At 43.6% G+C, this 14,921-nt stretch overlaps 1 protein-coding gene across 1 annotated transcript in view; it reads right to left on the reverse strand.

Moving 5' to 3' along the window:
* Window positions 1–772: 772 nt before the first annotated feature.
* Window positions 773–14,921, reverse strand: part of RNF180 (ring finger protein 180) — a 117,475-nt gene continuing 103,326 nt past the window's right edge. The window contains exons 5-6 of the mRNA XM_075342548.1: window positions 12,002–12,127; window positions 773–1,018 (exon numbers count right to left, since the gene is read on the reverse strand). Coding sequence (XP_075198663.1) covers window positions 825–1,018; window positions 12,002–12,127 — 320 coding nt within the window. The 3' untranslated portion in view covers window positions 773–824. The remainder of the gene's footprint in view (window positions 1,019–12,001; window positions 12,128–14,921) is intronic.

Raw genomic sequence — 14,921 nt, forward strand, 5'->3', positions numbered from 1 at the left:
TGTGAAGCTAGCCTGAGTATTGAAATTCAGAGTTGGCTCCTAAAATCAGTTCTACTGTTGGGCTCTAGGCACCAACACAGAGCCTCAGGGATTGCGTGACATAATGTCAGGTGAGCCCCAGGAGAACCAGTGCCGACACCTCTGGAACGATGGCCCACACCAGAGGTGAGTGTAGGCTTGTATTATTTTATGAGGGAGGAACACAGTGATTGAGAAGGAGTAGTCTAAGTGAACATAGTGATTGAGAAGGGATTGTCCGAGTGGTTAAATAACTAATGACACAGTGTAGTTTGTTCTTTATTGTTCATCCGAGACTGTATTTATCTCATTTTAAAACTTTCTAAGGAGCAGAAGTTTTTCATTACATCCTGATGCCTAAAACCCATGGAATTTAAAGAGGGTGTACTTAGTTCTTCACTAGATTGTATATTACATTCCTTATATTTGCTTGTAATATTGATTTGTGTTTGTTGAAATAACAGTAACCAATTAAGAAGTAAACTAAGTAAATGAAAGTAAATCATTTGATTGAATGGAGTGTCTGGGTAACGTATGGAGCGCTGGCTCTTCCCGACTCCATTAGAATGACTAAGCTGCAGTCACACCATGCCGTCTTACAATTCCCTACTATGACGTATTTCAATAGATTTCCTGAACAACCTTTTCAATTTTGCTAAATCAGCTCGATTTGAAGCAAAGCAATTTTTTATTATCTGAGAATATCCCCGATGCTTTATGTTGCCAAACATCTGCAAATAAACAGGGCAGTACGGATACTTCAGTAGCTAGAACCATTTTTTATTATGGCTTGCAGACATGATTTCTTAAAGTGAGAGAAAGAAGAAATAGCATAAAAGACAAAATAAAATGAATCCAATGAGCCAGTTCACTGAGTAAATGTATATAATGATCATATCCAGGTCAAATCTCCAACCACGGCTTTCATCTTCAAAGTCAAGTCTGTGTTCCCCATGTGGAAATTGCCGTCTTCCTACTGGACCCATATGTCTCCTGAAATCTACAATATAGCATAAATATAGTCATAAAGTCCACTGGCAAAATAAAATAACAACAATGAAAATATAATATATATAAAAATATAATATATATAAAAATAAAAGATACTACACATGTAAGGCACTGTTTATGTGACATTGACTCCAAATGTTTAGCCTTGATGTATGCAGCAGTACAAATGTAGTTTTAATTTAAAGGGAATCTGTCAGGTCCCTCAGGTCCCCAAAATCCAGCAGGATTCACATCTGAATGCCAAAATTCCCTGCCTATTCAACCCTGTATAACGTTATTTACTAAAATCAATGTTTAAAAAAGAATTTATAAAGTGCGCTGTTCCTATGCTTTGACTAGTCAAAGGGTCATTGTTTCCGCAGACTAATTGGCCCTCTTTCTGTGTTATCATGCCCCTGTGGGCGTGATAACATGATTTCCAAGAGCTGGCATCTTCACAGCTCCTGTAAATCTCACGCATGTGCTCGGCTCATTTCAGCAGCATCAGTGTGGCTCAGTAGCTCGGTTTCCGCGTCTCGGCTTCAGAAAGGCACACTGCCCATGATCGGGAGTGCAGAAGCTATTCTTCCGATCATGCGCAGTGCGCCTCTCTGAAGCTGAAATAAGCCACACGCATGCGCAAGATTTCCTTGAGGTGCGATGGCACTGGCTTTTGGATATCATATTATCACAGGGGCGTCATAACATGGAAAGAGAGCCAACTAATATGGGGCCTAATTAGCATAGGTACAGCACACTTTATAAATGCGTTCTTTAAAGGGAACCTGTCAGGTGCAATATCCAGAACCACGAGCACTTCTGGGTGTATATTGCTAATCCCTGCCTAACTGTCCCTGTATACACTAGCATAGATAAAGAGATCTTTAGAAAAAGTATTTCTAAAGATCTTTTACCGTATGCTGATGAGTGCAGGGACTAGTTGCAATTTCGTTAGTTTCTTGCTCTCATTCCACCCTCTTAGCATGGTAACACGCCATCAGGGGCATGCTAACATGCTATTCAATGCAGCATCACCAGCGGTGACACGTGTACCTGTGTCCGGTGTGATTGCTGATGTGAATGCTTGGCACTTCTGGTAATGCACAGTATGAAGCTGGGTGTATGCGTCCCGGCTTTAGAGAGGTCTACTGCGCATGACTTGAAATGCCGGGATTTCTGATCAGTGGACAGAGGCATGGTTGAGCCTAAAATGTGCGGGCTCCTTGCAGGTAATTGGGAATCACCATCTTGGTTATTGGGCATGGCGATGTTTCTTCCCGTCCACCATGATCATGCAAGGGGGGGGGGAGGGGCGAAGCCCACCCAGCCAGGGGTCTTGCTCTAAGACCCCCGGCTTCTATTATAAACAGCTTCATGCCCATGTGGACTTAGAAAAAGAATGTTTAATCCATCTGGAAAATATCGCGCTGTATTTTGAACTCTTGAACTCACTCACTTATCACGTGACAAATTACATCATACATGAAAAGAGCCCGTAAATTCTAGCATTTACCACAGAGGTACGCATGGCCCCGCTGGTGATGCTGCATGAATAGTATGTTAGCACACCCCTGTGGGTGTGCTTGCATGCTAAGGCTACATGCACACGCTGCTTTTTTTCCTGCTTTTTTGCTGGTTTTTTGGCTGCAGTTTTGTTGTCAGAACTTTCTGACATTTGACTTCCCAGCAAAGTCTATGAGAAGTCAGATTTGTCATGCGCACGTTGCAGTTTATTTGTCAGCGTTTTATTTGTCAAAGGTTTGTGACAAATAAAATGCAGCATGTTCATTCTTTCTGCGTTTTTGTCAACATTTGTCACAAAAACGCAGCAAAAACGCAGGGTGTGAAAAAAGCACCAAAAACACACCGAAAACGCACCAAAAACGAACCTAAAATTACATGCGTTTTTTGTGACATTTCCAGACAAGGTGCAGTTTTGGCTGCATTTTGGCTGCAGTTTTGGCTGCAGTTTTGACTGCAGTTTGTGAACACAAAAAGATGCAGCGTGCGCATGTAGCCTAAGAGGGCGAAATGAGTGCAGTTACTAAGGCCCTTGTGACTAGTCCCTGCGCTCATTAACATATTATAAAGGATCTTTAGAAATACTTTTTCTATAGATCTCTTTATCTATGCTACTAGATACAGGGATGGTTAGGTAGGGATTAGTAATATACACCTAGAACTGCTCGTGGGTCTGGCTGCATATTGCACCTGAAAGGTTCCCTTTAAACATTGATTTTAGTAAATAGCATTATACAGGGCTGGTTAGGCAGGCAATTTTGGCATACACATGTGAATGCTGCAGGGTTGGAGGGCATAGGGGATTTGACAGGTTCCCTTTAAGGTAGAGGTGAGGAACCTTTTTTCTGCCAAGGGCCATTTGGATAGATATAACCTCATTCATGGGATGTACAAAATCATCAACTTAAAAATGAGCCTGGTATATTTGGTCAAACAATTAACTCTCAGCTAATGTGAAGGCTGAACCTGCTTCTTTTTGGTGCCGCCTGTGATGTTAGGCTTATTAGTGATGCTGCTACTTGCAGTTTGGAGTGCAGTCCACTTTTTGTGATAAGGCTTGTAAGGAGCTGCAGTAAATTTTTCCAGACACAGATGTATATGGGAAATTCATCACTGCTCACGTGACGTTTATAGACTGGCCGATATCAGAATGCAATCCTTGTGACACAGTATTCTGTGGTGCATATTTCATGCATGTGCACGTAGTCTCAGAAGGAGAAATAAAAGGGCCGGTAGCTGACAAAATGAGGCTGGTGGTCCAAGCACTGCAGTTCCTTGGAATATGCCCAGGGGTTGAAGGAAATGTCATTGCGGGCCATTAGCCACTCCTACTTTAAAGGGAATCTGTCAGGTGATTTTGTAGTACAATACTAATGTTATCTTTAAATATGACTTAAGGAGACCTTTTAGGATCAGTAAGTTGTATTGTTCTACCTAAAGGTCCAGTCACACATAACGAGATCGTGAACGAGATCGCAACTACGTCACATTTTCCGGATTGTTGCTGAGTCATTGGTGAAATCGTATGTGAGGTGTCACACACACCGACTTTAGGAACGAGCATGCGACCCATATAACGATCTTGTAAATCGGAGGGATCCTGTCACACAACAGCTGTGGTAACGATTCCGATCTCGATTAGGGGCGTAGTGAAACACAGTGAGCCACGTAGGCGTGCATTTGCGTCGCCTTTTCCACACCCCTCCGTTCCGATTGGTGGCCAATACTGCGTTCTGATTGGGCGGGTGGGCGGGCCTAAAAGGTAACTTTTGTATCGCGTCATCCTTTGTCACTTCTTTTGAGCTTTGCTTTGAGAATAGAACCTGCGACTCCACCCTGATTCATTCATACTTTGTACCCGGTTCCTTGCTTGCTTTTCGGATCGAAGCTGCACCTGCACCCGGATTCTTCCCTCCTTCGTTCCCGAGTGTTTATCAGCGCCAACCAATCGGTGCAGAGGGGGCGCGGAAACGGGGATGCAACTACACGCCTACGTGCCACACTAAAGTTCTAATCTAGGTCGTTAACGAAATCGTAGGTTGGTGTCAAACATACAGATCCATTCTGCCCAGCAGGACTCCAACGAGCCAAAAATGGCCCAGACTGTTCAGCATCGACCAACGATTTCACAGCAGGGGGCGGATCGTTGGTACGTGTCAAACATAACGAAATCGCTGGTGAAGTCGTTGTTTCGTCACAGAAACTGTGACGTAGCAACGATGTCGTTAGCGATCTCATTATGTGTGAAGTGGCCTTAATGCTGCTTTCCTGCTGTAAGCTCTATAGAATTCAGTATCTAATGCACTAGGTCCAGTGTATGTAAATGCAATTTTCATATTCACTGCTACCCCCACCTCTCAGTGCATTCACGATCACTACTGAGAGATAGGAGGGAGTATTAGTGGGTTTAGCAGTGCAAATTCCGTTCAGATTTACTATTACTGAGGCCAGCGCTGAGAGGTGGGAGAAATGAGCAGGGCATATGCAGTTTGTATTTACATATGCTTGACTACTACATCACACTGAATTCTAAAGAACTTACAACAAGATAACAGGATAAGGTAGAACAAAAAAACTAACTGATCCTGAAAGTTCTCCTTAGCCCTATTTACAGATAACCAGGGCTGTGGAGTCGGAGTCGGAGTCGTGGAGTCGGAACTCATTTTGGTGGAGTCAGAGTCGGTATAAAATGCACCGACTCCGACTCCTAAAATATATAATAAATTGGGGACAGTAGTGCAATGCAGAATGTGCTGAATATTTTACTAAATATTTAGTATAATGCTTATATTTAAGTGAAAAATGTATTGTAGTACAATGTGATCATCAGATATTTAATTATTTTTATGATACAATAATCAATATATTTGGATAGAACATAAAATATACTTATTAGAATACAACTCTAGAACACAAAAAACTAATAAATTGTAAATATGTTATATATACACACACACACACAAGATAAATACACACACAAGATAAATACACACACAAGATATATATGTAATCTACTGTATATTACATATTGTATTACATATTTACGATTTATTACAGTTTTTTGTGTTCTAAAGTTGTATCCAATAAATATATTTTATGTTCTATCCAAATATATTGATTATTGTATCATAAAAATTATTAAGTCTGATGTTCACATACACATGTTCATGTACTACAATAAATTTTTCACCTAACTATAAGCAATATATGTAGGAGTCGGAGTCGGAGTTGGAGTCGGAGTCAGAGTCAGAGTTGGAGTCGGTGCAAGAGAAATTGAGAAGTCGGAGTCGGAGTCGAAGGTTTGGCTTACTGACTCCACAGCCCTGCAGATAACATTAGTTTTGTATTAGAAAATCACCTGACATTCCCTTGAAGGCCTTTTTTTCATCACACTAGCCATCTGTGTATAAGCCCCCAGCTCTTCGCAGATCAATGAAAATACTTTTTTATATTTCTCCCACGCTATATGCTAATCAGTGTGGCCCATTCTGATGGATGTTGCTTGTCTGCCCATTAGCCCGTCTTCCTGTCTTGATGAACATGGATGGCATTTTCTATGTTATCCACTCAGAGCTGCCAATTTGAAGCCCGTGCAGTTGAAGCACAGACGTGCACTGGCACACACCTTAGGGCAGAGCAAAGCCTTGTAGTGCGGATGCGCCAGCTTCAATTCCAGGTCATCAGCTACCTCAAGTTCAAGCAAAGCACGCTTGCACACATCTGTGCATCAACTGCATGGGTTTGAAATTTGCAGTGCTGTGTGGATTATATAGGAGACATCTTCCTGTTTCCTTAAGAGAAAAAAGTTTTTAAATGAAAAGAAATGCAAAGTCTTACATCTCGTCAACAAAAATGAAAAAATCATACTCAGAATGGGAGGATTAGGGCTAATTAACAGCATGTGTGAAAAAGACTTGGTTATACTAATAGAATAGGAGGATTAGGGCTAAGAAACAGCACGTGTAAAAAAGACTTGGGCATACTAATAGATCACAGACTGAACATGAGTCAACAGTGTGATGCAGAGGCAAAAAGGCAAACACAATTCTGGGATAGTATATTAACAGAACCATACAGTCTAGATCACGTGAAGTAATTATCCTCCTCTACTCTTCTTTGGTCAGACCACATCTGGAAAACTGTGTCCAGTTTAACTACACTGAATTGGATTGTAAACTGATTGATTATCTTGCACACCATGGACAAAGGAACAACAAGATCTCTGCAGATGGACCTGTAACCTTCAGATTGTTGATATTTTTCGTTTAATATTTCTTTATTATTTCAAAAGTTTTCATATAACAGAAGATAAGAAATGTATAAGGGTCTTTCATGTTACCCAATGTTACAGCATATGAAGATTATAAAATAACCTATGTCTTTAAGTCTCGTAAAACGTATGGTACTATGAAATGTATCGCAAATCATGTGGAAGGTAAAATCTGTATAACATCCTATAGAACATCTTAATTTTAACATGTAATAATCTTCTATCTTTATATTTATTCCGTGTAAAGTGTTAAAGGCAACTTCCTTCTGTATAGTCTGGTTCAATAGGTATGAAAATATGACCCTATGTATATCAATTAGGTGAGAAAGAGATATAGAGAGAGGGAGAGAAAGATAGGTAGAGAAAAAGGGAAGGAGGGGAAGACATGAGGAAATGGGGGGGAGGAGGAGAAGGTCTGTATTGTGATGCCGCCCAACTTCTGTGTCCGGGAGCCCATCCCGGCTTCTTGAATATTTATTGTGATAGAGCGCCTGTGAGTAACCAGGTTTGGAATTGCTGTGTTTCTCTATACTGAAGCCACGGGTACCAAACCGAGAAACACAAGGAGTCTTTCCCTTCGTCAAACGCTCTCAACTCCTCCAGACGCCGCAGGCCATCCATAGCCTCTACCCAATCTGCTCTCCTCAATGTACAGGGGGATCTCCAATGCCTCGGTATGATTTGCCTCATTGAAATCATAAAGTACGAGAGCAAGCCTTTCTTCGCCTTGGAGACTGCCCCTGTATACATTGATAAGAGGGCCACTTCCGGTGAGGGTGTCACTTCCGTGTGATGTAAATGGTTATAGAGAGCAAAGACATCTTTCCATAGACCCTGTATCCCTGGGCAGGTCCACCAGATATGTAGCATTGTGCCCACTGAGGTCTTGCACCTCCAACAGGCGTCAGATACCTCTGGGAACATTTTATGTAGTCTGGCGGGTGTCCTATACCACCGTGAGAGGATTTTATAATTGAGTTCCTGCATTCTACAAGAAATGGTGGATTTATGTGTTAGGTTAAATGACTTACACCATTGTGCCGTGGGAAAAGTCTGGCACAATTCTGTTTGCCAATGTCTAACGTAGTCAGGCAATTCGTCTCCTCCATCCCCCTCGGGCACTGCTATGTTGTAGATTATTGAGACTATGTGAGGGGGTGTTTCTCTAAGGAACCATAGTTTTTCAAATGGAGTCAGATCCTTATGTATCTCAGATCCCGGAGCCAGAGAATCTATGAAACTACGTAGTTGTAGATATTGGAACCAGTAGCCTGGTTCCCGTGGCCGGTCTCCAAGCAGGGATATCAGTGGTTTGCATCCCTGTTGGGTAATTACGTCTTTAACTCGTGGAATCCTTCCCATTGGCGTTGAAATCAGTCTGGGATGAGGTTCGTGAAACCAGCATTGAAACGCGGGGTTGCCCACCAGAGGCGTCATAGGACCCGGTTCTCCTGTCAATCTATATCGTCTATTGGCTGTCCTCCACGCTGTAGCCAGGGACAAGAGGATCGGGGAAACTCCCAGGGTCCCAAGGTTAGTCCTAGATGACAACCAGAAAATTCCGTGTGCCATATTCGGGCATAGGTCACATTCAATCTCCACCCACAATTTTCTGTCTTTACTGTGCAGGAGATCCAATATGCAACCACCCACCGCTGCTGCGTGATAAGCTTTAAGATCCGGGAGCCCCGCCCCTCCGTCCCAGCGAGATTTAATCAGCATTGAGTATTTCAGTCGGGGTTTGGTGCCACGCCATATAAAATTGCTGATCATCTTCTTTAACTTGAGGAAGACATTTTCTCCTAGTAGATTGTTGATATTTTTCACCAATTTTGGTTCTCAAGTCAGACAGTTTTCTTCTTCTCTTTCTGTTCTCCATGCTTAGTGTGGCACACACAGACACACAATGCAAACATTGAGCCAACTTCTCCCCTTTTTATCTTTTTTCAGCTGGGATTTTCATATTGCCCACAATTGTTACTTGCAACAGGTGAGTGTGAACGAGCATCACATGCTTGAAACAGAGTTGTTTATCCACAATTTTGGAAAAGTGTTAATCTTTTCAGGCCCATGTGTCGGTTTTGTGTGAAATTATGTCTTATTTGATTTTATTCAGTTTTCTTTTGCCTTGCTCCAACACTCACAAAGGAAATAAACATGTGTATGACAAAATTGTGTAATTGCAAAAATTTTCTTGGTGAAATACTTCATTTTCTATAACAATATCAAGGGTGCCATGACTGTATAGCATTAATATTGTGGCATTGTGCCACTGGCACCGATTATTTTACACTACAGTGTACAGCACAATAGTGTTCATGAGTCAGGCAGACCGGGGAGCAGTGATGCTATGTTCTTTTGTGTTTTCATCGTTAGTGATGTCCGGGACGCAAGAAGACTGATAAACATTGTCAGGGACTCACATGGCTCACTGGTCTGCTATCACCCACAGTGAGCAAGATAAGAAGCATAGCCTACAGGTGCCATTGCTGTCACAGCAGAAAATGGAACAGTAGTTGGTAAATCAGCCAGTTCATTGCCAGTGAGAAAACCATTGAACTGTTTGTGCACTCGAGCCCTCCACCACTGCAGTTAGGGATGTTATCTGACTTGGCTTTTGGACCCATTTCTGGTGAGTGTGATGAAAAGAGAAGGATGAGAGGGTGCCATTTGCCTCACATATCTAGGACATAAAAATACCTTGTTTGGCCTTGTCCTCAAGGCACAGCTGAATACGCAGTATTCACATAATTGGTGATAAGCTACACATTCTTTTCTCTAGCTGCAGCAAACTTTAGATTAGTATTTTTCTTTCTAAAGTACTTGCTACTGAACTTTCTATATCTAAGGTCGGGGGCGGACATATCATTGGTGCAACCTGTGAAGCCGCACAGGAGCGCAAGAGGTAAGGGGGACCATTACTACCTCCAAACAAATGAAATTGTGTATTTTAATGAACTCTTGGACTACAGAGGGTCCATATATTGTTCTTGTACAGGGGCCCTTTTCTGTCTGTGTCCACCAGTGACTAAACCTGTGCACTGTATGTCCTATTGGGGGCCTCTATGTTGGAGAATCAGGACAGAGACTGAGAGAAAGAATGAGATCTCACTGCCACACAATTACAGACAAAAAAAACATTTACCTGTGGCCAAACATTTCTGTGCTTCAAGACACAACATAAACCATATAAAAGTTGTTATATTAAAAGGCAACTTCAGATCACAGAGCCATTGAAGGGTCTGAGAATACAAATTCATTAAAATGTTTAACTCTGTGGACACAGGACTCAACCTGTCAGGAGGATTTATGACCCACTACAAGATCTGAGGAGTCTGTTTCAGAGACTGCTAGTGCACCAGACCTCTGATCCTACATTCATATTGGGACAATAAAATTTTCACATCACTAATCAAAGCTAATTAAGGATTCACTCTCTAAGCACTGTGTTTGTTTATTTAAATGTCCTTTTATCATCCCATGCCTCTGCCCTGTATTGTGTATTTATTTGTGTTTCTTGAGATATTTTGTCATACCATGCCTGATGAAGGGACCTGAGATGTCTCGAAAGCTTGCTTTGTAACATCATTTTATTTTATTTTAGTTAGCCAATAAAAGGTATCACAAGATTATAATTTTGTTTCTCTCACTGAGAACAATCAATCATTTTTTAACTGGCTAACACAGTACCAAAACCTTTTCTCTTGTAAATTCCAGAAATGTGTCAGCTTTCCTCTCCAGCGACACTTGCACACTTTTAATATGGCAAGGAGAAAGGACGGGACTCAGCACCATGGTGCTGAGTCCCGTCCTTTCTCCTTGCTATTGCCTCTACGGACCTGCCTGTCTGGTGGACATTCTGCATCCCACCTGAACTGAGCGGATACATATACGGGTGAGCTGAATATTTTTTTTTTTTCTTCTTCGTTACGCTTTTAATATGATCTGAATAAAGGTTTTCTTTATTTTAGTCTCCATTTTCTGGATTGAATGTGCCTTCACGTCTTCTTCTTTTCAAATAAATGTTTCTACTAATATAACTTTAGAAGGAGTTAGGAGACAAAAAGTAAATTGAGGACTATTTTTTTAATTTTGGGATGGACTTCCAGAGTAGATTTTGTGAACCAGGTATCTTCTCTGTCTAAAAAAAATGCGTCCTGTCTAGTGAGGGTCAAGGCCCCAGTACTAAAAGTTTGAGAAGCCCTGCCATAGACAGTGAATTGAGTGATGTCACACATGTGCAGCTATTGTCTCTTTCCATTAGGAAATTTCAGGACCAGACTCGGGATTGATGAGAGTCACAGGTATCACCTTCTACCCAACCAATCGTTTGGTTACATGATAACTTTTAATGATGAGAATAACTCATTTTTATTTTTAAGAGATGACAGATAAAAGTGCATCTCAAAAAATTAGAATATCATCAAAAAGTTAATTTATTTCAGTAAATCAATACAAAAAGGTAAACACATATATTATATAGAGTCATTACACACAGAGGGATCTATTTCAAGTGTTTAGTTCTGTTAATGTTGATGATTATGGCTCACTGCCAATGAAAACCCAAAAGTCATTATCTCAGAAAATAAGAATAATTACTACAAAACACCTGCAAAGGCTTCCTAAGCATTTAAAATGGTCCCTTAGTCTGGTTCAGTAGGCTACACAATCATGGGGAAGAATGCTGACTTGACAGATGTCCAGAAGGCAGTCATTGACACACTCCACAAGGAGGGTAAGCCACAAAAGGCCATTGCTAAAGGCTATTAGCTGGTCACAGAGTGCTGTATCCAAGTATTTAAATGGAAAGTTAAGTGGCAGAAAAAACTGTGATAGAAAAAGGTGCACAAGCAACTGGGATAACCGCAGCCTTGATAGGCTTGTTAAGAAAAGGCCATTCAAAAATGTGAAGGAGATTCACAAGGAGTGGGCTGCTGCTGGAGTCAGTGCTTCAAGAGCCACCACACACAGACGTATCCAGGACATTGCTACAAGTGAAATCGATCCCTCTGTGTGTAATGACTCTATATAATATATAGGAATACATCCCTCTGTGTCTAATGACTCTATATAATATATGTATTTCTCTTTTTGTATTGAATTACTGAAAAAAATTAACTTTCTGATGATATTCTAATTTATTGAGATGCACCTGTAGATACCTCATATAACATATAACTTGAAAAACATTTAAAGTCTTACCTCCAAAGACTCCAAATAGTCTGTTGCAGTTGGGCAGAGGCCATTTTGCACAATTTGCTCTTTGAAAACTTTGCTTTCTTTTAAGATAGTCATTTGGAAAGAATGCAACAGAACACTTGCTGAGATCTGTAATTAAACAGATAGAAATGAGGTCATGTTCCAAAGTAATACTGTTATACAATGTGCCGGCAGCCAGCACCACCAAGACTTGATGATTCAGCACTATCCTGTATAACAGTGCATTTAGTATGATCACATAAATTGTGTTTAACGAATATGACACGCTTATAAAGCAATATATCACATCAGCATTAGCTAACTATTTTTATTGTAAATTTAACCCTATGTTACCGTACTTCTGCAGCATTTGGTGCACTGCAAAGTATTACTGCAATGATCAGACATTGTATACCCTTCACCATCACAATCAACATTCCCTCATAGCCCTAACTTATTAATCTACGTATAGTTTGATAACATTTTGTTTTGGAATCCGCAGTGCTTGCTAGAATACTCAGCCTCCATGTCATTTTTAGGCATAGGCTGCTGTCCCCACTCTAAGGCCCCCTTCACACGCACGTGCCTCCGGTACGTGCTAGGTCCGTTCCCACAGGTACCGGAGACACGGGCACACGTATACCCATTAAAATCAATGGGTTTATGTGCACGTGTTGCGGGCGGGGAGGAGGGTGTCAGCACTGCGCTCACCCCTCTGCTCGGGTCCGGCTGCTGCTGCTCAGTGGTGGCTCGAGCGGTGGGCCGGATCCCGGGGGTTCTCGAGCGGCGCTCCTCGCCCGTGAGTGAAAGGGGATTGGGTTGTTGGGATATTGTCTATTGTCCGTGATGCCACCCACGGTTGTGGTGATTTGTTAGCACCACCGCTGCTCGGTGTGGGGATCCCGGGAGTGATGGTGTGAAGCAGCAAGTTGTTGTGTTGCCCCTCCGTGGGTAGGGGTGGTGATCCCGGGGCCCAGTGATAAGGTGGGAGATGCAGGGCTTGGTGGGCGCAGGGACGCGGGGGCAGCGCTGTGCCTTGCGGCACTGTGGTACTCACTCAGCCTGAGACGTTGACACAGTTCTCGGTAAAACACACGGCTGGAAAGACGGTTCCCACGGACGGCTGCACTTGCTTTCCCCAGTAGGTGACGGTGATGTCCCTTTTTCCTGCACCTGATGTTGTTGATGGTCTCGATGGGTTCCCACCGGTAACCCGCTCCCCGGCTTCAAGCTGGACCGGAGGAGCTCTACTCTTTGCCCGCAGGCGCTGGCCCTTAGAAACTGGTGCCCTGGCGGTGGCGGTGTCTCTACTGTAATGGTTGGGCTGTTGCCTTCAATCGGGACTTGGTTGTTGGGGGATCGACGTCCCCTTCACTGACGGATTTGGCAAATTATGGCGACTCCTAGCCTTGCCGGGGTCCTAGAGGCCCCTGCCCTGGTGCTGACTGTCCTTTGTACACTGCTCCAGACCGCCGGGCCACTACCCGTCCGCGGTCCTTCCAGGAACTTCCAAACGGTCACCCCTCCGGACAATCACCGCCGTTGCTGACCTTGCTGACTCTGTCCTGCACACAGCTGGACCAACTTCAGGCTTTCCACACTCTTTCTTTCCTGTCACCACTCTTACTGTCCTCCTTTACCACTTTACTTCCTTCACTTCCTAAACTGAACTTTACTCGAGCCTTGCCTGGGCTAAACTTCCACTCCTTCCACTTCCTCCTCCAAACTCTATCTCTCTTCTGCCTGGTTCTTCCCGCCTCCAGGGCTGTGCACTCCTCGGTGGGCGGAGCCAACCGCCTGGCCCACCCCCTGGTGTGAACATCAGCCCCTGGAGGAAGGCAACAAGGATTTTGGGTTAGCTTTGATGTTCCTAACTGGGGTGTAGGGTGTGGTGGTGTGATGACCTGTGACCCCTGGCTTGCCCAGGGCGTCACATTCCCCCTTAGCAAAATGCAGACCGTCCGCGGGCTGCCCGTCCAACACCGGTTTTATTTTTCTGAAAATGCATAAAAGTAAACGGTAACATATTTACATTTTTAATAATTCTTCCCACAACGGGAGGCACATTTCTTAAACGATGCATAACGGTTCACGGTTACGGTTTCCGCTCTCTCCCACACAAGCAACCTGGCCCTGATGCTGCCCCTAAAACCCAGGCAGCACCCCTTGACCCACAGTCCAGCACAAGTTACCCGAGCGGGATCTGTCCTTTCCCTCCAGAGGGTAGCCACCGGTTCCTTTGGTGGCTGGGCCCCAGCCTGCTCTGCTGAGGGCCCTCCCTCCAACCTGCCTCTCCGGAGGCGGCATTGCGGAAACGGTAACGGTAAACAACTTATTTAGAAGCCACTAGCGTCTGTGGTTGCCCTGCAAGTTCACGGGCTTGTCCATGGAAAGTCCTCCATGCAAACTTTTTAAACGGTCCCCACGGGGACAACGGTGCCGGTTAACGGCCGGTTTAATCACTGGTAGACAATCTGGTTACTGTTCGGTAATCATCATTTTTCATCATTTTCCAAAACTTTCAAACAAACTTTTAACATTTTTAAACAAAACTCAGTAGTGGCCCCAATGGGGGCTGCTGCAGCGGGCATCCACTGCCCTACTCCGGACTTTCAGCTTCTTCCGAGGGAGGGGTGCGGGACTCACCCTGCTCTCCTGGCTGCCCCGCAGTTTTACATCCAGGGCAAACCACCCTCTCTCTCCACAGTGCCGGGTATATTGGACGATGTCGCCCGGCATTAGATTACGGCTGGGATGTTCTTCAGGTAGGTGGGCATTCACATCCCGCCGGGCTACAAACACTTCGGCCTCCAGGCCCGGTTCATAGATAAACCCGTAGCCCCGGCGGACATCAAACCGCCTCACCTGCCCCTCGTACAGCGGTCCCCGGACACGGAATGTTGCTTGCCGGAGGTTCTCCTTT

Source organism: Anomaloglossus baeobatrachus, chromosome 1 (genome assembly GCF_048569485.1).
Source record: "Anomaloglossus baeobatrachus isolate aAnoBae1 chromosome 1, aAnoBae1.hap1, whole genome shotgun sequence".
Classification (NCBI taxonomy): Eukaryota; Metazoa; Chordata; class Amphibia; order Anura; family Aromobatidae; genus Anomaloglossus; species Anomaloglossus baeobatrachus.